The following is a 20,614-nucleotide window of genomic DNA, read 5'->3' as shown; positions in this document are numbered from 1 at the left end:
GATAAAGCCCTTTTTAATTTGGGGATAGTTATGCTGCTGAGATATCTAGCTGGTTGGGAAAGATGTGTGGAATGGTTCAGGAAGGTATTTCTGGATAAAACTGGATAATTGTAACTCTAGATCAATGGCCTGTTGTTTAAGTTCTGCTAACAGCCATACATAGCCCATCAAGGAGATAGCTGGCCTTGAATAACTGTATAATAGCAATTTGGCCTGTATTGCCTGGTTCATGAGCTCTGAAAGCTGTCGGTCAATATTAGAGGGACCAAACCAGCTGGGAAAAAGAGGAGCTTGAGCCAGTAAGAAAAGATGTGAATCCAGGCCAAAGTTTCAATTTTAAGAAGGCCAGATTCGTGTCAAAGGACCATGTTTGAGACTCAGTGGGGTGCTTGGAAGGTAGTCCTCAAGAACTTAAGACTCACTGGGTGACTTTGGGCCAGTCATTGACTTTCAGCTGAACCTGCCTTACAGGGTTCTTGTGAAGATAATCTTGGGAAGACGAGTGTGTAAGCCACTTTGAGTTCCATGAAGGAAAAGGGTGGAATATAAATAAATATGACTGAAGTAATCAAGATTTAAAAATCTGAAGCATTATTTTTCTAAAGAAGAAAAAATAAACTTCAGGTTCCTTTCAATTTGGTAAAATAATAAAAGAAGCTACAAGATAACTCTGGTGTTATTTTGGGAGGGTTTGCACTTAATTTGGATCCTTCAATCCAAATATTACTGGAGAGATGCATTTTAAGTGATAAAAGTAACTTCTGCCATGTTGACAGTGGACTATGCAGCAAGAGAAGGTAATGCTAGGGAAACAGCATGGGGGTGCACCTGTGAAATCTCCACTATGAAGCTTGCTTCTGCTTGCCACAATCAGATGTGTACTTTTAAAAACAGAGCTAATAGGTTTCCTTGATGTTTGAGATATTTGTAAGCATGAAAGAGACCAAAAGCACTGGCACCACTTCTAAAAGGTTTTCCTTCAAAGGAGGAGAAAATCAGCTCAAGACACATCTGTCTTTTGTAGGAAGTGTTTATGGTATCTACAGAGAGAGTAGCTTTAGACACATGCTAAGCTGGCTGTGTTGACCTGTGCAAAACAGACTGCTGCATCAGAGGGGTTTTTTATGTGAAACCAGCTGGTTTGTAATATTAAACTGGGAAACAAGAATTTTCCCTGGCAGCTTTTCCCAACCTGATGCCCATCGGATGTTTTGGACTACAACTTCCAGAGCTCCGGGGAGAGGCTGTGGCTCAGTGGTAGACCACATGGGTAACTGGTTCTGCCCCTGGTGTCCCCAGGTAGGGATATCTTGCCTAAAACCTTGCAGAGCTTCTGCTTCTTAGTGTCAGTAATACCACGGCAGTTGGACAAAGGGTCGGCTCAATTTAAGACAGCCTTTTCCATGCCTCTGCCCCTATCTCTAGTGGCCCTGCTTCCTGAGGTTGATGGGAGCTGAACCGCAAGTCATCTAGAGAACACCCAGTTGGGAAAGCTATCCGTGTCACAAAGCATCCAGGCCAGCAGCTGGTGTGCAGAAGCTCCAGCAAAGAACCTCCAATTCAGACGTTACCTGCCATCCGGTTCCTCCAAAATATTCTTGGTTTATGTAATAATAAATGAGACAGGAGTGCAGCTGCTTCAGGGAAAACATCTTCAGGCTTTCACTATTGAGATATAGCTCTATCTTTTCACTGTGCCAATGTTAAGATGATTCCAGTGAAGTCGAACTGAACCTGGAGTGAAGCCTGCACTCTCAGAGTCCTTAGGCCTCTCCGGCTCCTTTCCAGCCACTGCTCTGCAGGGGCTGGCAAAAGGGAGTCAACCTGTGCAAGCAGTGCTCTGATTTGTCCTTTGGATGGAAGGGTGTAACTGCAGCAGACTGACAAGCAGTTTCCACTTAAATGATTAAGCTTCACCCAAATCATGCAGGGAGCTAATCACAAGATGCAGCCTTACTTATCTTGTTCCCTGCCGCTGTACTGCTAGAGTAAGGCATGAACTGGGCTTTTGCTAACAAGGTCGGGGTGGAGAATCACCCCTCTCTTCTGCATGATCAGGTGAGGGACCCGTGGTAGACGAAAGAACATATGACGGGAGAGGTTCAAGACAGTTGGAAACCAAGGTTGTCGGGGCCACCATGACGTTATAAGAATGGCCCGTGCTCTGTCTCGAGCAGCCTTCTCCAAGGTGTGGGTGATCAGAGGGATCAGAGGGAAGGCATATAGGAAGGAGTCCGACCAGCTCACCATCAAGGTGTCACCCCATGAGTTCGGGTCTAATCCTGCCCTGGAGCAGTAGGTTTCGCACTTTGAATTGGAAGCTGTTGCAAACAGGTCCAGGGACGGAGTATCCCAACAGGAGAACAAGTCTTTGCAAAACTGGTTGTCCAGTTCCCATTCGTGGGTTGACGACATCTTTCTGCTGAGGGTGTCTGCTTCTTCGTTGTCCACTCCTGCCAGATGGATTGCGAGGAGGGAGATCCCTCTGGGAATACACCAGTCCCAAATCTGCAAGGACAGATGGGCCAGTGGTACCGACTTCATGCCGCCTTGCTTGTTTATGTAAAAGACAGTGACTACGTTGTCAAAGGCTACCTGCACCGACCGGTTCCGTAGGGTAGGTTCAAAAGAACATAGCGCCTTGAACACTGCCAGTAGTTCGAGGAAGTTGAGATGGTTGGACTTCTCATGAGCCTGCCAGGTGCCCTGGGTATGTAGGTTAGAGCAATGCGCTCCCCAACCTTTGAGGGAAGTGTCGGTATGGAGCGAAATGGAGGGTTGCCACTGCTGAAACAGAATGCCCACTGTATGGTTGTCGGTGTTTGTCCACCAAGACAGGGTCTGGCGAACCGAGGCGGGAGGTAGGAGTAGTCGTCTCGGGGAGTCAGATCTAGACCTGCCTTCCAGTGCAAGTCTATGTCAGGACAGCACCTACAGCCAGCCTGCCAAGGAGAGTCTCCAAGTGCCTGCACCCATGTTAATGTCTGTCTGCTGACACACCAGCTCTAGCAGTTTCATCTCCACCAGGTGCTGGTCTTCGAATTATCCATTCCAGGCCAGGCTCCCCCAAAATGCAGCACAGAATTTGCCGCTGCAAAGATGGCAGTTAAGTTCCGGGGGAACAGGAGCTTCTGGGCAGGGTGGGGGCCGATGCAGCCCTGTGAGCGGCTCCACTGCAGTACTGCTTCGAGGGTTGCAGACAACACCTCGCTCTCTTCTGCAGAACAGCCCTCTGATGAGTGGCCATTCTTCTTTCCAGAATTCTCCAGGAGCAATACATGCAATACAGACAACTGTTCAATACTGTTGTTTTCATCCCTTGGCTCATCTTCACTGCTCTGCTCGGCTTTAAAGTACAGCACTGAGAACTGGGCACACAAGGCAATCAAGACTGGTTACTGGAGACCAGCATAGGTCTACTTCCCACAATTTGGAAGGTGATTTTATTTATGTATCTGAAATCATATTGGCCTTCTGTGCAACTGTATCACACTGCTGCTATGAAGCGCATGATGAACTACAGTTGCAGGATCTTTTTCACATCTGCTGCTGTGAAGTCTCACATCCTTTCTCTCTCTCTCTCTCTCTCTCTCTTTCTTTTTCAATTTACTTATTAGATTTATATTTCACCCCATTAGACAAAAATGCTTTCTTGTGTGTGCATACATGCCTGAAGGTGGAGGCAGTTTGTCATGCCTATATACAAAATTTATTTTTTGTTTCTGAATTTCAGTTTGCTTTTTTCAGCTCAGATATCCATTCTGTCAAGGTTATCTGGAATTTTATTATTCTTTTCTGAGATAAGTTTCTTGTTTTGTGTCATTCACAAATATGCTAAGGATTTTGGTGATCACAGCCTGTGGGGCAGGAGGTGGACAACTGTAATTTGGTCCAGATTTGGTGCTGTAATTCTTCATCATGGCCTCTGTGCATCACACATATGGGTGCTGTGCCTGCACAGTGCCTTTGGCAGGAAGATTGCAAGCTAACGGTTTTTGGCGGGAAAAGCTCCGCTCCCCCTCCCACATAGCCTATAAAGAGCGGAGCATCCGCTATTTTGTTCAGTCTTTGCGACCACCGTTCGCTGTGCCTCGTGCCGCTTTCGGTCTCGCTCTGACCTTTGCTTGTCTAGCTTGTTCTTCTTCTCGATTGTTCTCCCAATTGTTATAGCCCTGGTATTTCTTCTAGTTCTTGTTAGTTTCTCTGCTTCATCTAGTTCTTGTAGTTTTCTCTATCGTTCTACCTATCTTTTGATCTTCTCTCTAATACACACACACACACACACACACACTTACCCTCTGTTCTATCTCTCTTTTTTCCATTTCTTGCGATGGTGCAGTGAGCGGCTTTCCGCAAATGCGCGAAGTGCGGGTCAAAAATGTCTCCGACCGACCCACATGACCTATGCCTCCTCTGCTTGCGGGAGGGGCATAGGACCGATAAGTGCTCTCACTGCCTGGCCTTCTCTAAGCAGGCCAGGAAGAATCGTGAGAATTGCCTCTGGAGGCTCCTATGGGATCGGGCTCTCATGCAGTCCGACCCACTTGTTGCTGCTCCGAAGCTTGGCTCCGCTTCAGTGGCCCCACCCTCACACCCTTCGGACGAAGGCGCGTCTACTACGGTGGTTCCGTCTGCTTCTCCCAAGAAGAAGCACGAGAAGCGTAAGCACGCTGAACCTGACAAATCGGCAGGCCATAAGAAGGCCAGGAAGGAGAAGTCTCCTAAACCTTCCCAAAAACCGAAGGATCCAGAGCGTCCTCGACACCGGGACTCAGATTCGACGGCCCCCTCGGTACCGGCGGCACTTACCGTACCGACTCCACCCGACCCAGTGCTTCAGGAATCTATGAGGGTTACCCCTCAAGGGTTCCTTTGCCGTGTGGCTGACCTTCCTGCTGGGCCTCTTCCAACTCTGCAAAGAGGCTCAATTTCTGATGGGGAAATTCAGGACCCCCCCCCCCCCCAGGGCTAGGTCGCCCACGCCTATGCCCGCAGCCACAATGGAGGCAGATGTGGAGGTGTCCCCACCTAGGAGCCAGAGAAGTCGCTCCATGGAGCAGCGCTCGGAGGGATGGCGTTGTCCATACTATCATGCCTGGGGCGATCCGCTCTCCATCGGGTACTACCCCGCTCCTAGAGGTCGGTCTTCACCACCATCCCGCGACCGACCACAGTCTTCGGACCCGAGGCGTCCATCCCCGATACCTCCTCAGGATGGAAGTAGCCGCTCCTTCTCCCCGGCGGAGTCCTCCTCATTGGCTTCCCCATATTACAGTGCTGACTCCAATGATTCGGAGGTTGATTCAACCTTCCCAGATGTCGCTGTGACCTCCCAGGGCCCAGCATCACCGGATGAATCGCATGTCTCCTTTGCGGAGCTGATGTCCGGGCTTGTCCAGTCCCTCGACATCAACACCATCCGGCGTCTGGGACTGACTACGGACAAGTTTTACGAGTCGTCCGCAGGGAACAGTCCACATCGGTCTTCCTGCCACTGATCACCACCTTACGGCAAGCGATGATGCAGCCCTGGGACTTGCCCTCTCACCCTCAACCCACGTCTTGAAGGTACGAATCCATGTACCAGGTTCAGGAGGAGGATATCCCCTTCCTCCTCCGCCACCCCAAGCTGAACTCGGTCTTGGTGGAGTCCTCCCAGGGCAGAGAGGCAGGAGGTCACACTGCACCAAGGGACAAGGAGGGCTGAAAGATCGACTCCCTGGCCAGGAGAGTCTACACCGCTTCAGGCCTGGGGCTGCGTATCTCAAATTACGAGGCGACATTGGCGAGGTATCAATACTTCATCATGCAACGCCTCCACAATGTCGCCTCGACCCTCCCGGACCACCAGGGCGACCTGGCCAAGGTCCTCATCAAGGAGGCAATGCAGGTTGCTGTCCAACAGTTGTCCACAGCCAGGCACCATGTGGACACAGACTCGAGGGCCTTGGTTGGTGCTGTTTCACTCCGGAGACACGCCTGGCTAAGAAATTGTAACTTCCCAGAGGAGACTAAACGTCGGATAGAGGAAATGCCCTTCGATGGGTCCGGGCTTTTCCACTCGCGCACAGACCACAAATTGAAGAAGCTACATGAATCCCGCATGATGGCACGCAGGATGGAGATACAGACCCAGACCAGGCATAAGTGGTCATGGACTCGTCCATCTTATAGGCAGTCCTACCATCCTAGACAGTAGCACCAGCACCAACAGCAGCAGCAACAGCAGCGCCGCCGTCCACAGCCCCAGCAACGCTATCAGCAGAGCCACCGCCGCTTCAATGATAGGAGACAGCGTTGACGGGACTGGCAAACCTTTCCTCTGCCCTTTTCCATACCCACCCCCCTCTCATCTGGGGATTGGCTCCGAAGCTGACTCCCCATTTGGGAGTCCATTACATCTGATCGGTGGGTATTGTCCATCATTCAGCACAGCTATCGGATAGAATTCGACATTGTTCCTCCTTCGAGTCCGATCCGGTTTACATCATGCTCGCCGGTACTACTCGATGAAATACAATAACTTCTTCATAAAGGAGTGATTCGTCAAGTTACCCCACCTGATGGACTCCACGGATTCTATTCCAGATATTTTACGGTCCCGAAATGGGATGGTGGTCTACGTCCAATTTTGGACTTAGTAATTTGAATCGATTTATCTTGATGAAAAAGTTTCGAATGACCAACCTTCAAAATATTTTGCCACTGCTAAGGAAAGAGGATTGGTTCACCTCATTGGACTTGAAGGACGCCTATTTCCACATTTCAATCCACCCGAGTTATAGGCGTTTCCTTTGCTTTGCTGTTGTACCCCATTTCTACGAATTTACAGTTTTACCTTTTGGACTGGCCACTGCTCCGAGAGTATTCACCAAATGTATGGCCCCTGTCTGCGCCTTCCTATGCCTCCAAGGCATACAAATTTACCCGTATCTTGATGACTGGCTGCTAGTGTCCCAATCTAGGGAAGGACTCCTCGCATCCATCCGTACAACCTGTGCCTTGTTGGACAATCTGGGCCTACGCACTAATACCGAGAAATCTTCTCTTCTTCCAACGCAGACGCTTACCTTCATTGGAGCCCGCCTAGATTCGACATTGGAGAAAGCCTTCCTTCCTCGGGACAGACAACAGATTCTTGCTCGCCACATCCACCGAATGCGATGAGACAGGATGGTCCCGGCAAAGTCCATCCAGAGGCTCCTGGGGCATATGGCTTCCTCAGTTGCGATGGTGCCACAAGCCAGACTTCGACTCTGTCCATTACAACTCCTCTTCAACAAGATGTTCCACCCACAGAGAGACCCACCGTCAAAATTGATTCGAATCCCATCCTTGGTGCTCCATTGTCTGCTCTGGTGGTCGGTACTAGCCAATTTGACTGTTGGGGTTCCCTTCAGGCCCCGGGGTCCTTCAATAACCCTTGGTACTGATGCATCTCTTCTGGGATGGGGAGCGATATGCTCCGGTCTATACTCCGGTGGAATTGTCGAGAATCCATGAATCATACCAACTTCCTGGAGCTGCTGGTAGTATTCAAGGCCCTACTCTCTTTCGAGGACGTTCTCCAACATCGGGTCGTTCAGATAACTTCGGACAACACAGCCACCGTCTTCTGTCTGAACAAACAAGGGGGAACAAAATCACCGACTTTGGCCAGACTTTCAATGAAAATTTGGGACTGGTGCATTCCGAGGGACATTACGCTGATGGCTGTCCATCTAGCTGGTATGGACAATGTGCAAGCAGACCTCCTCAGCAAGCACATGTTCATCTCTCACAAATGTGAGCTAGACCCTCGGACGCGCGACCATCTCTTTCATCGCTGGGGGTTCCCTGACGTGGACTTATTCGCCACCCAACAGAACAAGGTGTGTGATGCTTACTGTTCGAGAGCAGGAATCGGGGACGGATCCTTAGGGGATGCTTTCATGATCCCCTGGAACAACCTGATCTTTTACGCCTTCCCTCCAATCCCTTTTATGATGAGAGTCATAGAGAAGATAGTATACCATCGAGCCTCGGGGATACTAATTGCCCCTTGGTGGCCACGCCAAGCTTGGTTTGCGACACTGCTCGACATCTCTCACGGCGAATATCTCCATCTACCACTGCTTCCGTACCTCATAACTCAACAGGGCGGTACGCTTCACCACCCGGATTTACTGTCATTGAACTTAACAGCGTGGCGAATCCGATCGCTTCCATTGAGCCACCAGTATCGACAACGACTTCAAGTGATTCGAATCTTGCCATTGAATCCAGTCGGTTCGGCATTTCCTCTTCATTTCTTCCTTCCGTACCATCAGATTCGAGGATTGACCTGTCGAATCCGACAGCCTTTCATCCTGATATCTAGCACATCCTTGATTTGGCTTTAAAGTCCTACGCGGCTAAATGGAGATGATTTTCTACCTTTGCTGAGTCTTGTTTGTTCTCTCCATTTACTTCATCGATACATCAAATCCTTCAGTTCCTATTAGAACTGCACCATTCTGGATTAAAATTGTCTTCAATTAAAGTGTATACGGCAACTATAGCCTACCATCGTGGCTTAGTTGACGGATTACCCATCTTCTCTCAACCTACTGTTAAGAGGTTTCTTAAGGGACTTCTAATCTTAATCAATCAGGCCAGTAATGCCTACCTGGAGTCTTTCTGTTGTTCTGCAAGTGCTTACAAGAGCTCCTTTTGAACTATTGGCAACAGTCGATCTACATCTGGTTTCATGGAAGACAGCGTTTCTTGTTGCAGTCACTTTGGCCCGAAGGGCCAGTGAGCTCTGCGCTCTCCACATAGACCCTCCTTACCTGAATTTTCACAGAGAAAAGGTCGTTTTGCGCCTCGACCCATCTTTTCTTCCTAAGGTGGCTACACATTTTCATATGGGACAGGATATTATCTTACCTGCCTTTTTTTCCGTCACTGTCAACTCCATTAGAAAGATCCTTGCACTCACTTGACATTTGGTGCTGCTTAGCCTTCTACAGGTCGATGACTGAATCTATTCGAAGTTCAAATAGACTAGTCATTAAATATTCCACCAGAGATCAAGGCGATCCAGTCACTCCACAGAGACTTTCCAAGTGGATAGTCCATACTATAACCTTGTCCTGTCAACTGGCTAAGATTGATTTACCTATAGCCCCTCGAAGCCATTCGACTAGAGCTGTTGCAGCCTCATCTGCCTTTGCATCGGGGGCCCCGATTGATGATGTATGCTGAGCTGCTACTTGGACGAACCCATGCACTTTCGCCAGGCATTATCGTCTAGACGTTCTGGTTCAGCAGGATTGCTCCTTTGGCAGAGCTGTTCTTTCATCTGTTCTTCATTGAGGACACCTCCTCTCCTCCTTTTATAGTAAGCTTGTTAATCTACCCATATGTGTGATGCACAGAGGCCATGAAGAAGAAAAGCAGGTTGCTTACCTGTAACTGATGTTGTTCGAGTGGCCATCTGTGCAGTCACACAACCCACCCGCCGGCCCCGCTTGGTGTCGGTGAGTGGACATATCGTAGGTACCGAAAGTTTCCCCTTTTTTCATGGTACCGATCTTTTTTCCTATCTCATACTTGCAAGTTTTCCACATGGGGGGCATACATTTGGTCGTCAAAGACTGAACAAAATGGCAGACGCTCCGCTCTTTATAGGCTATGTGGGAGGGGAAGCGGAGCTTTTCCCGCCAAAAACCATTAGCTTGCAATCTTCCGGCCAAAGGCACTGTGCAGGCGCAGCACCCATATGTGTGACTGCACAGATGGCCACTCAAAGAACATCAGTTACAGGTAAGCAACCTGCTTTTCTAAAGCTTCCTGAACGATATGAGCGTTTATTAGCAGCGCTGGGAGGGGCCAATTGCCACCCCTTCCTCACCATCCCTCTCAAATGCACTGAAGCAGATTTTCAAGTGGTCCAAAGGGCTACAGGAGGACAGCAAGAGTCCCATTAGATTTGTGGATTTCTGCAGGTATAACACTGGATTTAACAGCTTGTTTTGTTGTTTTGACTGACCTGCTTGAATGCATAGGCCATCTGTTACATGGTCCCTGGTGTCCTTTAAAGGTGAGAGTAGAACTACAGGGCCTGCAACACCAGTATTTCATCAGTGATAGCCCCTCCATTCATCAGTCTAAATAAGCTCACAAGCCCAAATTGCAGCACAGTGGACCATGAACCAAGAAGAGGCGGCAAGATGGAGCAAGGGAGGACTTGCTCAGATTTTTTGTGCCATATTCTGCCTCAAGGTCCATGCCTGTCTCTTGCACGTGGACTGCTCCATCCTTGTTCGGGGAAGTTCTAAGCATCCTTTCCTTACTTCTCAGTTCTTGATGCAGCTGTCTTCCCTTATAATTCTCCATTGCTTTGGGGAAGGACAGAATATACATCGTTTCTAAAAGACTTATTATTTGAAAGCGGATTAACTGGTGCATCGAATCCCTATTAAGTAGATACTGAATTCAGTGTTTCCTTGTTCAGGGCTGAATGACATTAACCAAAGAAGAAAGTAAAAGCAACTTGACACCCAGCTGGTTTGTTAATCTTTTTATTAAAAGAGTTGTCTCCCACAGTAGTAAAGCTTTGGCACTTACAGTATAAAAAATAATCACCAATCATAATTATACCAAATTCCTCTGTCAACAGTGTACTAAATGTCTTTAATATATTTTCCTGTAGAAAAACACTGAGGCAGGAGGGAGCAGGGGAAGGTAGATCAATGTTGATAAATAACAGTACGAAATACAAACATACCGCTTGGGAGAGAAATTAGGATAATTTAGAAAGGCATAGGACTGTGCATATGGTATGAATCACAGTGACGGGGTATGTGGTTCCTATTGACAGCTGCACAATTACATGTACTTAGAATTATGGATTGTCATTCATTCTTTTATGGTAGGGGAGCCCTTTCTCCCATCCCTCTGGGGTCCAATGTCTGTTTGCTGACAGGTGAGCAATTTGAGTTAGTATGGGGTTTCTTGTAGGGGTGGGGGAATACTGAATGGTACTGAAACTTGAGCAAAAACAGACAATATACAGCTATCAGTTGTGAAGAGAAGTTTTGAGACATTCCAAGATTGGCCTCCCTTGGAGAAGCTGTGAATTGCGCAAAAGCTGAGAAAGGGACTCTGGCCACCCTAAGAGAGAGCTGCTTTTTTCTGCAGTATGCTAGAGTGGATGGTCTTGGCACGTAGAGTCTTCTTGGCTAACGTTAAATCTTGATGCGTGTTAATCTCCCCGTCGGCTTTGTGCATCTGACAGTACATGTAAGGGGTAGAAGCACTCAATTGGACAATGGACGTTCTGCTGGAAGAAACACAAAGAAAAATTATTCCTCCCAACTCTACAAAGTGGCAAGTATCTTGCTCACCAGGTCGCAGGCAACTTGCATGAGTTCACAATTCATATTCAATTAGTGGATGACTTGAGGGTGGAGGGATTGGGGGTGAGAGCAGCTACTGGCAAAATCCTTAATCGGAAAGTAAACTGAACGTATCAATTCCAGCATTTCCAGCACAGATTATGATTCTGTGCACTGAGCCTTCACCTGGAGTAGATCAGCACAGTTCTACAGCAGAAAGCTGGAGTGTTTCCATCTCATTCACCAGGATAATATGGCTTATCTTGAGGCTACCAAAGTTGAACCTGAACAAATGCCCACTCTGAATACAGTCTTCACTTAACATCTGCCTTCTCCCTTGAACTCTTCTCCCATGGGATGTTTGTGACAGTCAGGCTAAGAAGGTCTGATTAAACATAGAAGCCTACTTGCAAAGTTTTACTTCCCAGAAATCATTTCAGAAAGCTATATTGATCTGGTTTTAAAACTGCTTTAAGCTTGATAGAAGGCCCTCCTCTGAATGACTACAAGCCTTTGATCAGAGGGCAAGCTTCAAGCTTACAGAACCTGCAGTGTGTTTTACTGGAACCCTCAAGATCCACCACCTGGAACCAGGGGCAAAAGGTACGCAATTAAGAACAAGGTGCCCCTGAGCAGCTGCCAAGGACAAGAATCTATTCTGAGCACGAGAGCTGAGCCCACAGTCCTTCCATGCACAGAACCCTGTACATGATTACACACACGCTTCAGTTTAAGTGTTTAATGTGTGGTGGGTGGGGGGGTGGACACATTTTGTTTTGCTGTTGTTAAACAAAGAATCCAGAAAACCTCACTTACCTACTGTATCACGTCCATAAGCCATCCCAAGATGTTTCATCGGGAAGGACGGGGTAAAAATGTTTTAAATGAATAAAAAATAAATCACCAGAGATCTACCAGTAGATCCCAAACTACTTTCTGCTTACTGCTGTTCTAAATGAAGACAGTCTAAGGGTGTGAACTGGTTCTTGGATGGGAAACTGCTGGGAGTCTGTTGGAAGAGCCGAGCAGTGGGCACAAGTGGTAAAAGCAATGTGCATTCTTGGCGACCAAGCTGAGCAGTGTGTGACAGCCACCTCTTGTTAGATGGATGGGAATTCTATACTTACAGTATTTGTGGTTTCTCGCTGTCTCTCAGAGTACTGTGAATAGGTATGACCAGGGGAACTTTCAGGTGAAGATCCCACACCAGGCCTACGGCAGTTGTCACATCGCCAGGCCTTAAAAAACAAACCAAGACAAGTACTACGCGTCACACAGGAGCTACAAAACAGATGTTAATGATGTATTAACTCATCCTCAACAATTAGTCTGACGGGCTTGATTTCACTGTATGGTGAGTGTGCGTGTATGCTCTGTTCCTTAATTATTCTGTTAGATTCAGAGTCAGTTCATGCACACAGGCAGGTTTTTTGCTGATTTAACTGAGGAGGGATTACGGAGTCCTAACTGTGCAGGACAGCAATGTGAGTTTGCAAACAGGCCAACACCATTTTAAGGGTGATCTTATTTTCACATGGTGGGTTTTGCAGGCAGAACCAGCAGTGGCACCCAGGCAGCTCTTCCTAGCCCTTCTACAACATTGCAACTTCCTGTTTCAGATCATTGTGGTGGCTGTGGAGAAGTCAAACAATATATCCTAAACATGCCTGAGGAGCAGGTCAAAAGTGCACAAATGTCACAAGTCTGCTCTTTTTAAATTTCATTTCACTTGCTCACTACCCTTAAGTTTCTCTTAAAGTGGGATAAATTCTATGACTATAAAACTACTGAAATCTGAATATTGCCTAAAATCAGTCATGTTTCTGAAACAATATCCCATTTCCTTCTTCTCTCTCTCTGATGACGCCCCTACCCATAGCTCTTATTGTTCATTATGGCACAGGTATAAAGATTCCCACCTGTTGTCCTCCATAGCATGTGCAAGAGCAGATGGCCCCAAGGTATTCTTTCTGCCACTGCTCTCCAACTCGGTAAGTCTTGCCCTCATCATAGCAAGTCGCTTCATCTGGAAGAGAGAGAATTAGAGGAACAAACAGTGCTTTGTTAATTAACATATACTTTGCCAATGTGAGAGCCCACTTAGAACTTTTTGTCAAAAGATGTTCATAAAAAAAAGGCAAGTGGTACTGGCAATGCAGGCATGATTTTCTTCAGGACCTCTTGCATCTGATACATTCTACACAATAGGTGCAAAGAGGAGAAAGTTGAGCCCTTTTATAGAAAGGAAAGACATGGTGGTTGCTGTACCAGTTCCCATCAGCCCCAGCCAGCAGGGCAAATGGTCAGGGTTGCTTGGAATTGGGCTCCAGCAGTATCTGAAGGGGCAGAAGCTCTCTGCTATATGGCTTTCAGCACAGGCCTCACAGCCATGGAATTATATACAGTGCTAAGTTTGTTTTAAGTCTCATTCATTTCTATGGGTCTGTTCTCAATATGACTGACAGTGAATGCAGCCCAATAACCTGATGGTTCTTCTGTAGAAAGAACCACCTAAACTGGACAGAAACGCAGTCCCTGTGGCGGCCACGGTAGAAGGAGTGAGCAGTCACAGCCAGATTTCTCTCATGAGGTGTCCTGCTCTTTTGATGCATGAAAACACTTCTGTGATGGGGGAAAACATACTGCTGTTCAGCCAGCACAATCCAGCCTGTCATACAGGAGACATTTTTGCTTAACTATGTTGAATTCTGAAAGAAAACCCACCGCATTTCCCCCTTTAGTACTTTTTATGGCAAGTACACCACCAAAGAAGGAGATCACGCTGCACAATGGAAGTGCAGAGGATGTTACTGTTAGACAGCAAGAAGAGCACTACCCATACGTACGAGGTTCACACTTGAATTCTCCTTTTCCATTTCCAAGGCACGTGCAGCTCATCATCTGCCCGTTCTCTCCCTGCCTGTCCCACTTCTCGCCAATCTTATAGTTCACACCGTTGTCATGGCACCATTCTGGGTGAAACAAAGGAGTGGCCAATCAATAGAAAGAAGCTAGACCATCTGGAAGTTCAGCCACTCTCAAACACCATTGGGAAACATGGTAACTACTGGAAGTCTGAGTCTTTTTGGACTTAGGTTGCTTCTGGAGGGCCGTAGCATTTGTTGGTGGGCTTGTTATACCAAACAGTATTTTACCAAGTGATAGATAGACAGGGATTGGGGATTAAAAGAGGAATTGGTTACAAATTTGGTCTCAAAAAGTTATTATTTGTCTGCTGGATGATTATGCAAGCAAAAATTCTAGGGGGTTTTAGCTACATTCATTTGCTGCTAGTATCCATGTTATCCTGATTTGCACCCAATTCCACAACTATTTATATAAGCACTTATTCCAGGGTAAACAAAGAGTGCTTGATTTCACTGGGGGTTCACTTTAGTCTCTGATTCAGCCCTCGGATTTCAAAATGAATTAGATGATAAAGTGAATTCAAGTGGTAATTAACATTATTATAGCAAACCCTACTTGACCAAAAGTTGCTTGGATATATGAGCAGGCGATAGGCGGGAAATGGAGGCCATAATTCATAGAAAGCTCTTTGGCCAGTTATTTATGTTTAAGCAAATGTTATCAGCTTGTATTCAGGCTATCAGTTGCTAACCATGATTTAGTACTACATTCACCAGCAAATGGATCCTGCAGAAAATTACGGCATGCTCTTCCTCCCATGTGCCTGGGAGGGCAGAAAAACTAGAATTCAGTTTCACTTTAGTGGATTCTGGGCTTTATTTTGAATTACAATTTCTATGCAAACCAGCAATCATAATAAATTATGACAAGCCAGCAGTAAGCCCTGGGTTATTTTGACGGCTTGTTTAACAGTATTCAATGTTATAAATCAAAATTCCTAGCTCTTAATAACCAGGAATCTACCAAGCAAAACTGGATTCTGCCTCCTCCTTCTTCCCAATCTGAAGGCAGGGGAGGGGGAAATGTATGAATCTTGCAAGTCCCATGGACTCCTTTTGGCTTGCGCATGGAGTGCTACATTAGCATAAAGGCTGCCAAACAGAGAATGGGGGGGGGAGAGCCCTAGCTCATGACTTATTTCATTTTCCAAAAGCATGTGAATACAAACCCATCACTAGAGTAAAAAAGTCTTGAAGGAAATAAGCTTGTCCATTGGTAAACCAAAGTTAATGTATGGGTGCTGTTTCATTTAGCATGCTGGGTACTGCTTGAAATTTCAAAGGCGGAGCAAATGGATACACCTACTCACTTGAAGAGTCGCACCTGAAGTGTCCACTGCCAAGGCCTAAGCACTGACACCAGAGTTTAAATCCGGTTTCAGACATCCTTTCCCATTCATCCCCAACAGAATAGAAAGAGCCAGTGAAAGTGTCATAGCAGGAGTCATCCGTGGGTTGGGGCAACCTTTCAGACACTGGAAAGCAGAGAGAATGAGAAATGGTATGACAACATGCAACACTCTCAGAGAACAACTTTCCCCCACAAAAGTTCCAGTAAAAATGAAGCCTCCTTACACTAATAAATAGATCTGCACTAATCATAATCTCCTGAGACCAGGTTATGGTTTGCAATGCTCCACTGAGACAGGCTTTGTCTCCCACTCAGACTCTCTAAAGACGTTCCCAAATGCTGTTTCTTGAATTCATGTCCCAGCCTGCATGACAATGAATGATTCTAGCTAAAGCAAAGTGGGAGGCATGCACTGAAGGCTCGTCCTAGGGCCCCAACCCAGCAGAAAAAAGCCAGCTGCTTTCCCTTGAAGTGCCAGTGCAGCAGGGTGGGCTGCAGCAGGACAAGGGAGACTGGGGTTCAGTGCCAGTCAGCCTTGCATGTGACCTTGCATCAATTACTCTTATTGATAATTCTTATTCTATTACTCTTATTCTAGCCTACCTCAGAGTCGTTGCGAACATAACCATGTTCCCAGAGAATGAACAAACTATACCCCAGCAAAACTAAGATGAAATGAATGCCCACATGAAGAGGGGAGCCCTTCTCCTAAATCGTCGTGTTCCCACTCACCAGCATTGCCTGCTGTGATAGTCTCCTCAAGAATTTTATGTCTTTTCCGATTTTTAATGGCTTCTACTATGATGTTGTAGGTAGCACCTCTAGTAAGACCAGTGAGAGTAGCGCTAGAATATCTGCCAGGAATGGTCACCTGTGGTTTAAGAAAATGCAAAGCATAAAAATACTGCACATTTTGCTTTCTAAAGAACAGAAGGCTAGCTCCACAATGGCTTTATAGCAAGTCGAATCTCTACCGCAGGTTTAACATTTTGTATAATACATCCGAAGTCAAGGTGGAATGATGTCAGCTGGGAATGATGGAGGTTTCAGTCCAACATACCCAGAAGGCTGTGTTAGGGTGTGGGCAGTCACATTATTGCTTGGCCTGCTTTTTGATGCCCATTTGGCCTAGGTAGCCTGCCATTCCTGGAGCAGTGCAACAGGTGCACAGATCACAGTGCCAACCATGTTGCTAGACCTTAAAGAAAAATGCGTAAGACTGGCTAGCAAACATTTCCACTCCACAACCACCTGCACACTCACAGAATGTGTTCCCAAGCAACTGAGGACTGAAAACAGCGATAAGCAACACAACATTACTGAGCGATCTGAGTAAACAGTACTCGGGTCACCTGCCATGGCTGGCAAATTCGAAGACCAGAATTTAAGAACCACTCACATAGTACATCATCAAAATGGATGCCAGCGAAGCCTTATCAGGAAGCCCATTTTGGAGTCGCAAGACCACATACTGCTCTGTTTTATGAGCAAGTACTGAATGATGTCCTGTGCCAGGTGGGAATACCTGGCAAAGAGCATTCTCCCTCAGTATTGTAGCTAACTCTAGGATTACAGCAAAAGTATTCACCTGACAATTTTCTCCCTATGCATCCAGAAACCCTGCGTCCAACAAGAGGTACTTATGCAAGTTTTTGTCCCAAGCTCCAAAGGAAGCACATCTTACACCTTTCTAAGTTAGTGGATCATTTAGCAGAACTGATCTCAAGAATAATAAGCAACTGTTGATTAACATATACTTTTTTATAATACATAAGCCTGTGCTACGTTCAACGGCAGGAGTACTGTTCTCAGTCCTCTGAATGAAGAAAGTCTTTTCAAATGATTTAAGTCTGAAGTTGACCATGGTTATTCAGAATGCTTGTTGACATCGCTAGACTATTTTCAACTAGACAGTCTTAGGATGGCAGCCTGCTGCCCTGCTCTTATACATGGTTATTAAGATAGCAACCCTACTGAGTTCAATAGGGCTCATTTCCTTAGAATTGTACCCTCATTTTTTCACTTGTACTATGTTAAATGTGTCCAGCTACCTCAGACAATGCTCAAAGCATGTTCTTTGTTTTTTCATAGTTACAACTCTTGTCTGGATCCTTTGCAGATTTAAATTCAGGTCTGCTATGCAGCTTCTGTCTTGGAATCATCATTACTTTGCTACTGACAGTCCTCCAATAAGCAGGCATTAAGCCTAAGGAACAGCGTATCTGAATCTAAAATACTGGCCACAAAGCAGCCTTTTTGGACTGCCTGTGGGAGGCTGATGTCTGTTTCTACAACTATTGTTTTTTTCCTTTTCTATAGCCAGTCTCCACGAACACCTTCATTTACTTTCATACAGAAAGCACGCTTTTTTCGCAGGCCTGAGGCTTCTTTCCTGATTCCTCCATCCCTGTTGTAACTAAGATGTTACATGGAAGCATTGGCCACCCCGTGTTTCCCTCACCAGGTTTTAGACTGCAAGCCCTGTGGGGACATGGAGCTGCTCGGTTTGCCTGTAAAGCTCTGCATGGCACTTCTGACAGGGAGAGAGCTGTTCAAGCAAAAGCAACAACGAAGATGGCAATAGCAACAAGCACAACACAGTTTCACTGATGCAGGAACATTCAGAAAGAATCTAAAAGACATCACCTCTGTAGGTTCTTCATCACTGCCAGTAGGCTGGCAAGAGATAATATATTCAGAGCTCTCTGAATAGGGTGTCCACGAGATGGTTGTCTGAGAAAGGGCTTCTTGGGGCCTTGTATGGTTACTTATGGGGCGAAGGGTGTGAGGATAAGAAGGTCTGTCTGCTTCTGGGATATGCGCTGGATTAAGGTTCACCACGACGGGTTGCTCATGCACGTTTGGTCCTTGTCTAGCTGGAGTTGCTGGAGTTGCTGGTGTCCGAGACCCATATACCTCCACGATGACTTGCTGGCCTGGGTTGCTCAGGATAGGCTGCTGACCAGATGTGCCTGGAAGTTGGATACCATTTCCACTGTCATATGGGTTGTTTGTGAGGTAAGGTGTGTTCTCTGCACTTGAGGACACGTCCAGGGTCCCGCTTTGGCCAGGGTGTGGAATTGTGACCAGCCGTGGAAGCTCATCTAGCCAAAGAGATGTTAGAAGCACTAAAACAATGCTCCAAAGCCCCAGCAAGCACCACATTCATTACAGAATAAGCCAGGCAGCTGTGCTATAAAACACAGGCTAATTCCGGCAATTAAGCATTAGCAGTGTTCTCAGGGGTGCAACATGCTCCTTAAAAGCCCTATCACAATTACTCTGCAGTGGCTTCTTAAGAGCACTTGAATTGGAAGGCAAAGGCATGTGGCTGCAGAACTAAAGCAGAAACATTGGGTGAAGAGTGTTGTACCAGTTTAAGATCAAAGCAAAGAAATCTGATTGCCAGCAATGCTTTTCTTCCTGCTAAATTTTAAAAGAATTAAATTTACATGTTTGGACTTCTTACTACCATGTTCTGTCATGTAAATGCATTTTGACTACATAGACAAATACTGTATCCTGAATTATTCCTCGGGCCAATTTAAAGAATCAGTTGTTTCAGGAAGAAAGCCCCTGAATCTCTCACTGCAGAAACTGACCATGAATCTAGAGTTTGAACTCAACTGGAAAGTAGCAACAAAAGCAGCTTTTGAGTCCATTTCTTTCCTCTCTGGATAGGTAATCACATACAGTCTAAAGGAGCTGTTTCATTTGATGGATGGAATAGATAGTTTCAGAAAAACAGAATGCCTGATGCATCACCGATTGAGAAAAACAGTCTTGATCATGGAAAGGCCAGCTGGTCATGCCTAGAGATCAGCATATAGCAACTGCTGCAAATCACTCAATCCATGGAAAGGTAGAAGGAATATGATCCTGACAAACTTTAGCACTTTCAGTTCTATTAATTCAGTGAAATCCATTCCAATTAAACCTCGGGGCTATTATCCTATTTATTGCAGTGCATCCCATGGAAAACAGTGTGGCTTGCTTCCGCATACATTTGTAAAGAGCTGCATGAATTTGGACTGGACTGTATTTTTAATGTGGCTTTTACTGCATTCAGAGGCTGGCAACCACCTTAATTCAGCTATCTTTATAGTACAAAAATCATGAGGCCAAAAATAGAAGGAAACATATGATAACTCCAGCCAAACTTATTGTTAAAGCATATCTGGATTTGCAGTTAAGATTCTTCTGTATCTTGCAGCTTATTTAAATGATAAGTGTATGCAGTAGCACATCTCAAACACATGAAAGTTAAGCAGTGCTGTAATATCAGTTTCCTGAAAACAACATGGATGGAAATCCAGAGTAGAACTGCATTTGACCTCTCTTTCATGGGCATGCCTCCAAAAACAGAAGGAAATTCACGCACGTCTACTCACAAGACTCACTGAATTCAGTAGGACTTACTTATAGGTAAGTGGTATTACCCCTTGGTAAGCCTAAGGCAAGGTTACCTGTTCGTTTCTTTCCAATCAATGGCTCACTCTTCTGATTATTTTTTACAGCAATTATGTGGATTATGTATTCTGTTCCTGGTTTCAGGCCTGGCAAAAGATTGGAAAAAGTCAAGTTTTCAAATATACAAGACTCAGTGCAGTATTCATGGTCTAAAGAAGCCGTGCCCACCATTTGCCCCCACTTTTTCTGCCCTCTAGTTAACAAGCTACTATTTAGGCAGCTATTTAAAATGATGGAATGAGGATTCTCTGACTGAATCATGCATTGTGTATGGTTTCTATCTGATTTGGCTATCTGTTGTTATAGCCTTATTGCTTTTACATTATTGAATATTGTTCATTGTTTGTTCTATCATTTTAGATGTTATGAGCCACTTTCAACACTGCAGTTAAAGTAATATACAATGTAAATGTATCTAATTTGGATATACTAAAAAGGTCCACACACTGAAACAGCAAAACCAGAATGGGGTTAGTCGCTCTTCCTGGCATTCTCCAGGACCTCTC

General features: G+C 45.9%; 1 protein-coding gene across 9 annotated transcripts in view; it reads right to left on the bottom strand.

Annotated features, from left to right (window-relative positions):
* Positions 1–10,528: 10,528 nt before the first annotated feature.
* FN1 (fibronectin 1) overlaps positions 10,529–20,614 on the bottom strand; it is a 79,791-nt gene continuing 69,705 nt past the window's right edge. For 4 of the 9 annotated variants that reach the window (XM_044431718.1, XM_044431721.1, XM_044431723.1 and 1 more), the window contains 8 exons: positions 20,105–20,194; positions 18,285–18,742; positions 16,371–16,509; positions 15,598–15,762; positions 14,207–14,332; positions 13,280–13,386; positions 12,488–12,598; positions 10,529–11,305 (listed from right to left, as the gene is read on the bottom strand). In XM_044431718.1, coding sequence (XP_044287653.1) covers positions 11,228–11,305; positions 12,488–12,598; positions 13,280–13,386; positions 14,207–14,332; positions 15,598–15,762; positions 16,371–16,509; positions 18,285–18,742; positions 20,105–20,194 — 1,274 coding nt within the window. In that variant the 3' untranslated portion in view covers positions 10,529–11,227. The remainder of the gene's footprint in view (positions 11,306–12,487; positions 12,599–13,279; positions 13,387–14,206; positions 14,333–15,597; positions 15,763–16,370; positions 16,510–18,284; positions 18,743–20,104; positions 20,195–20,614) is intronic. The other 5 variants (XM_044431719.1, XM_044431722.1, XM_044431724.1 and 2 more) reach the window with 2 other exon arrangements.

This window comes from Varanus komodoensis, unplaced genomic scaffold, assembly GCF_004798865.1.
Source record: "Varanus komodoensis strain SLA01 unplaced genomic scaffold, ASM479886v1 scaffold23, whole genome shotgun sequence".
In the NCBI taxonomy this organism is placed as follows: domain Eukaryota; kingdom Metazoa; phylum Chordata; class Lepidosauria; order Squamata; family Varanidae; genus Varanus; species Varanus komodoensis.
The sequence above is the reverse complement of the archived record's forward strand: the minus strand, read 5'-3'. Positions and strand labels throughout refer to the sequence as shown.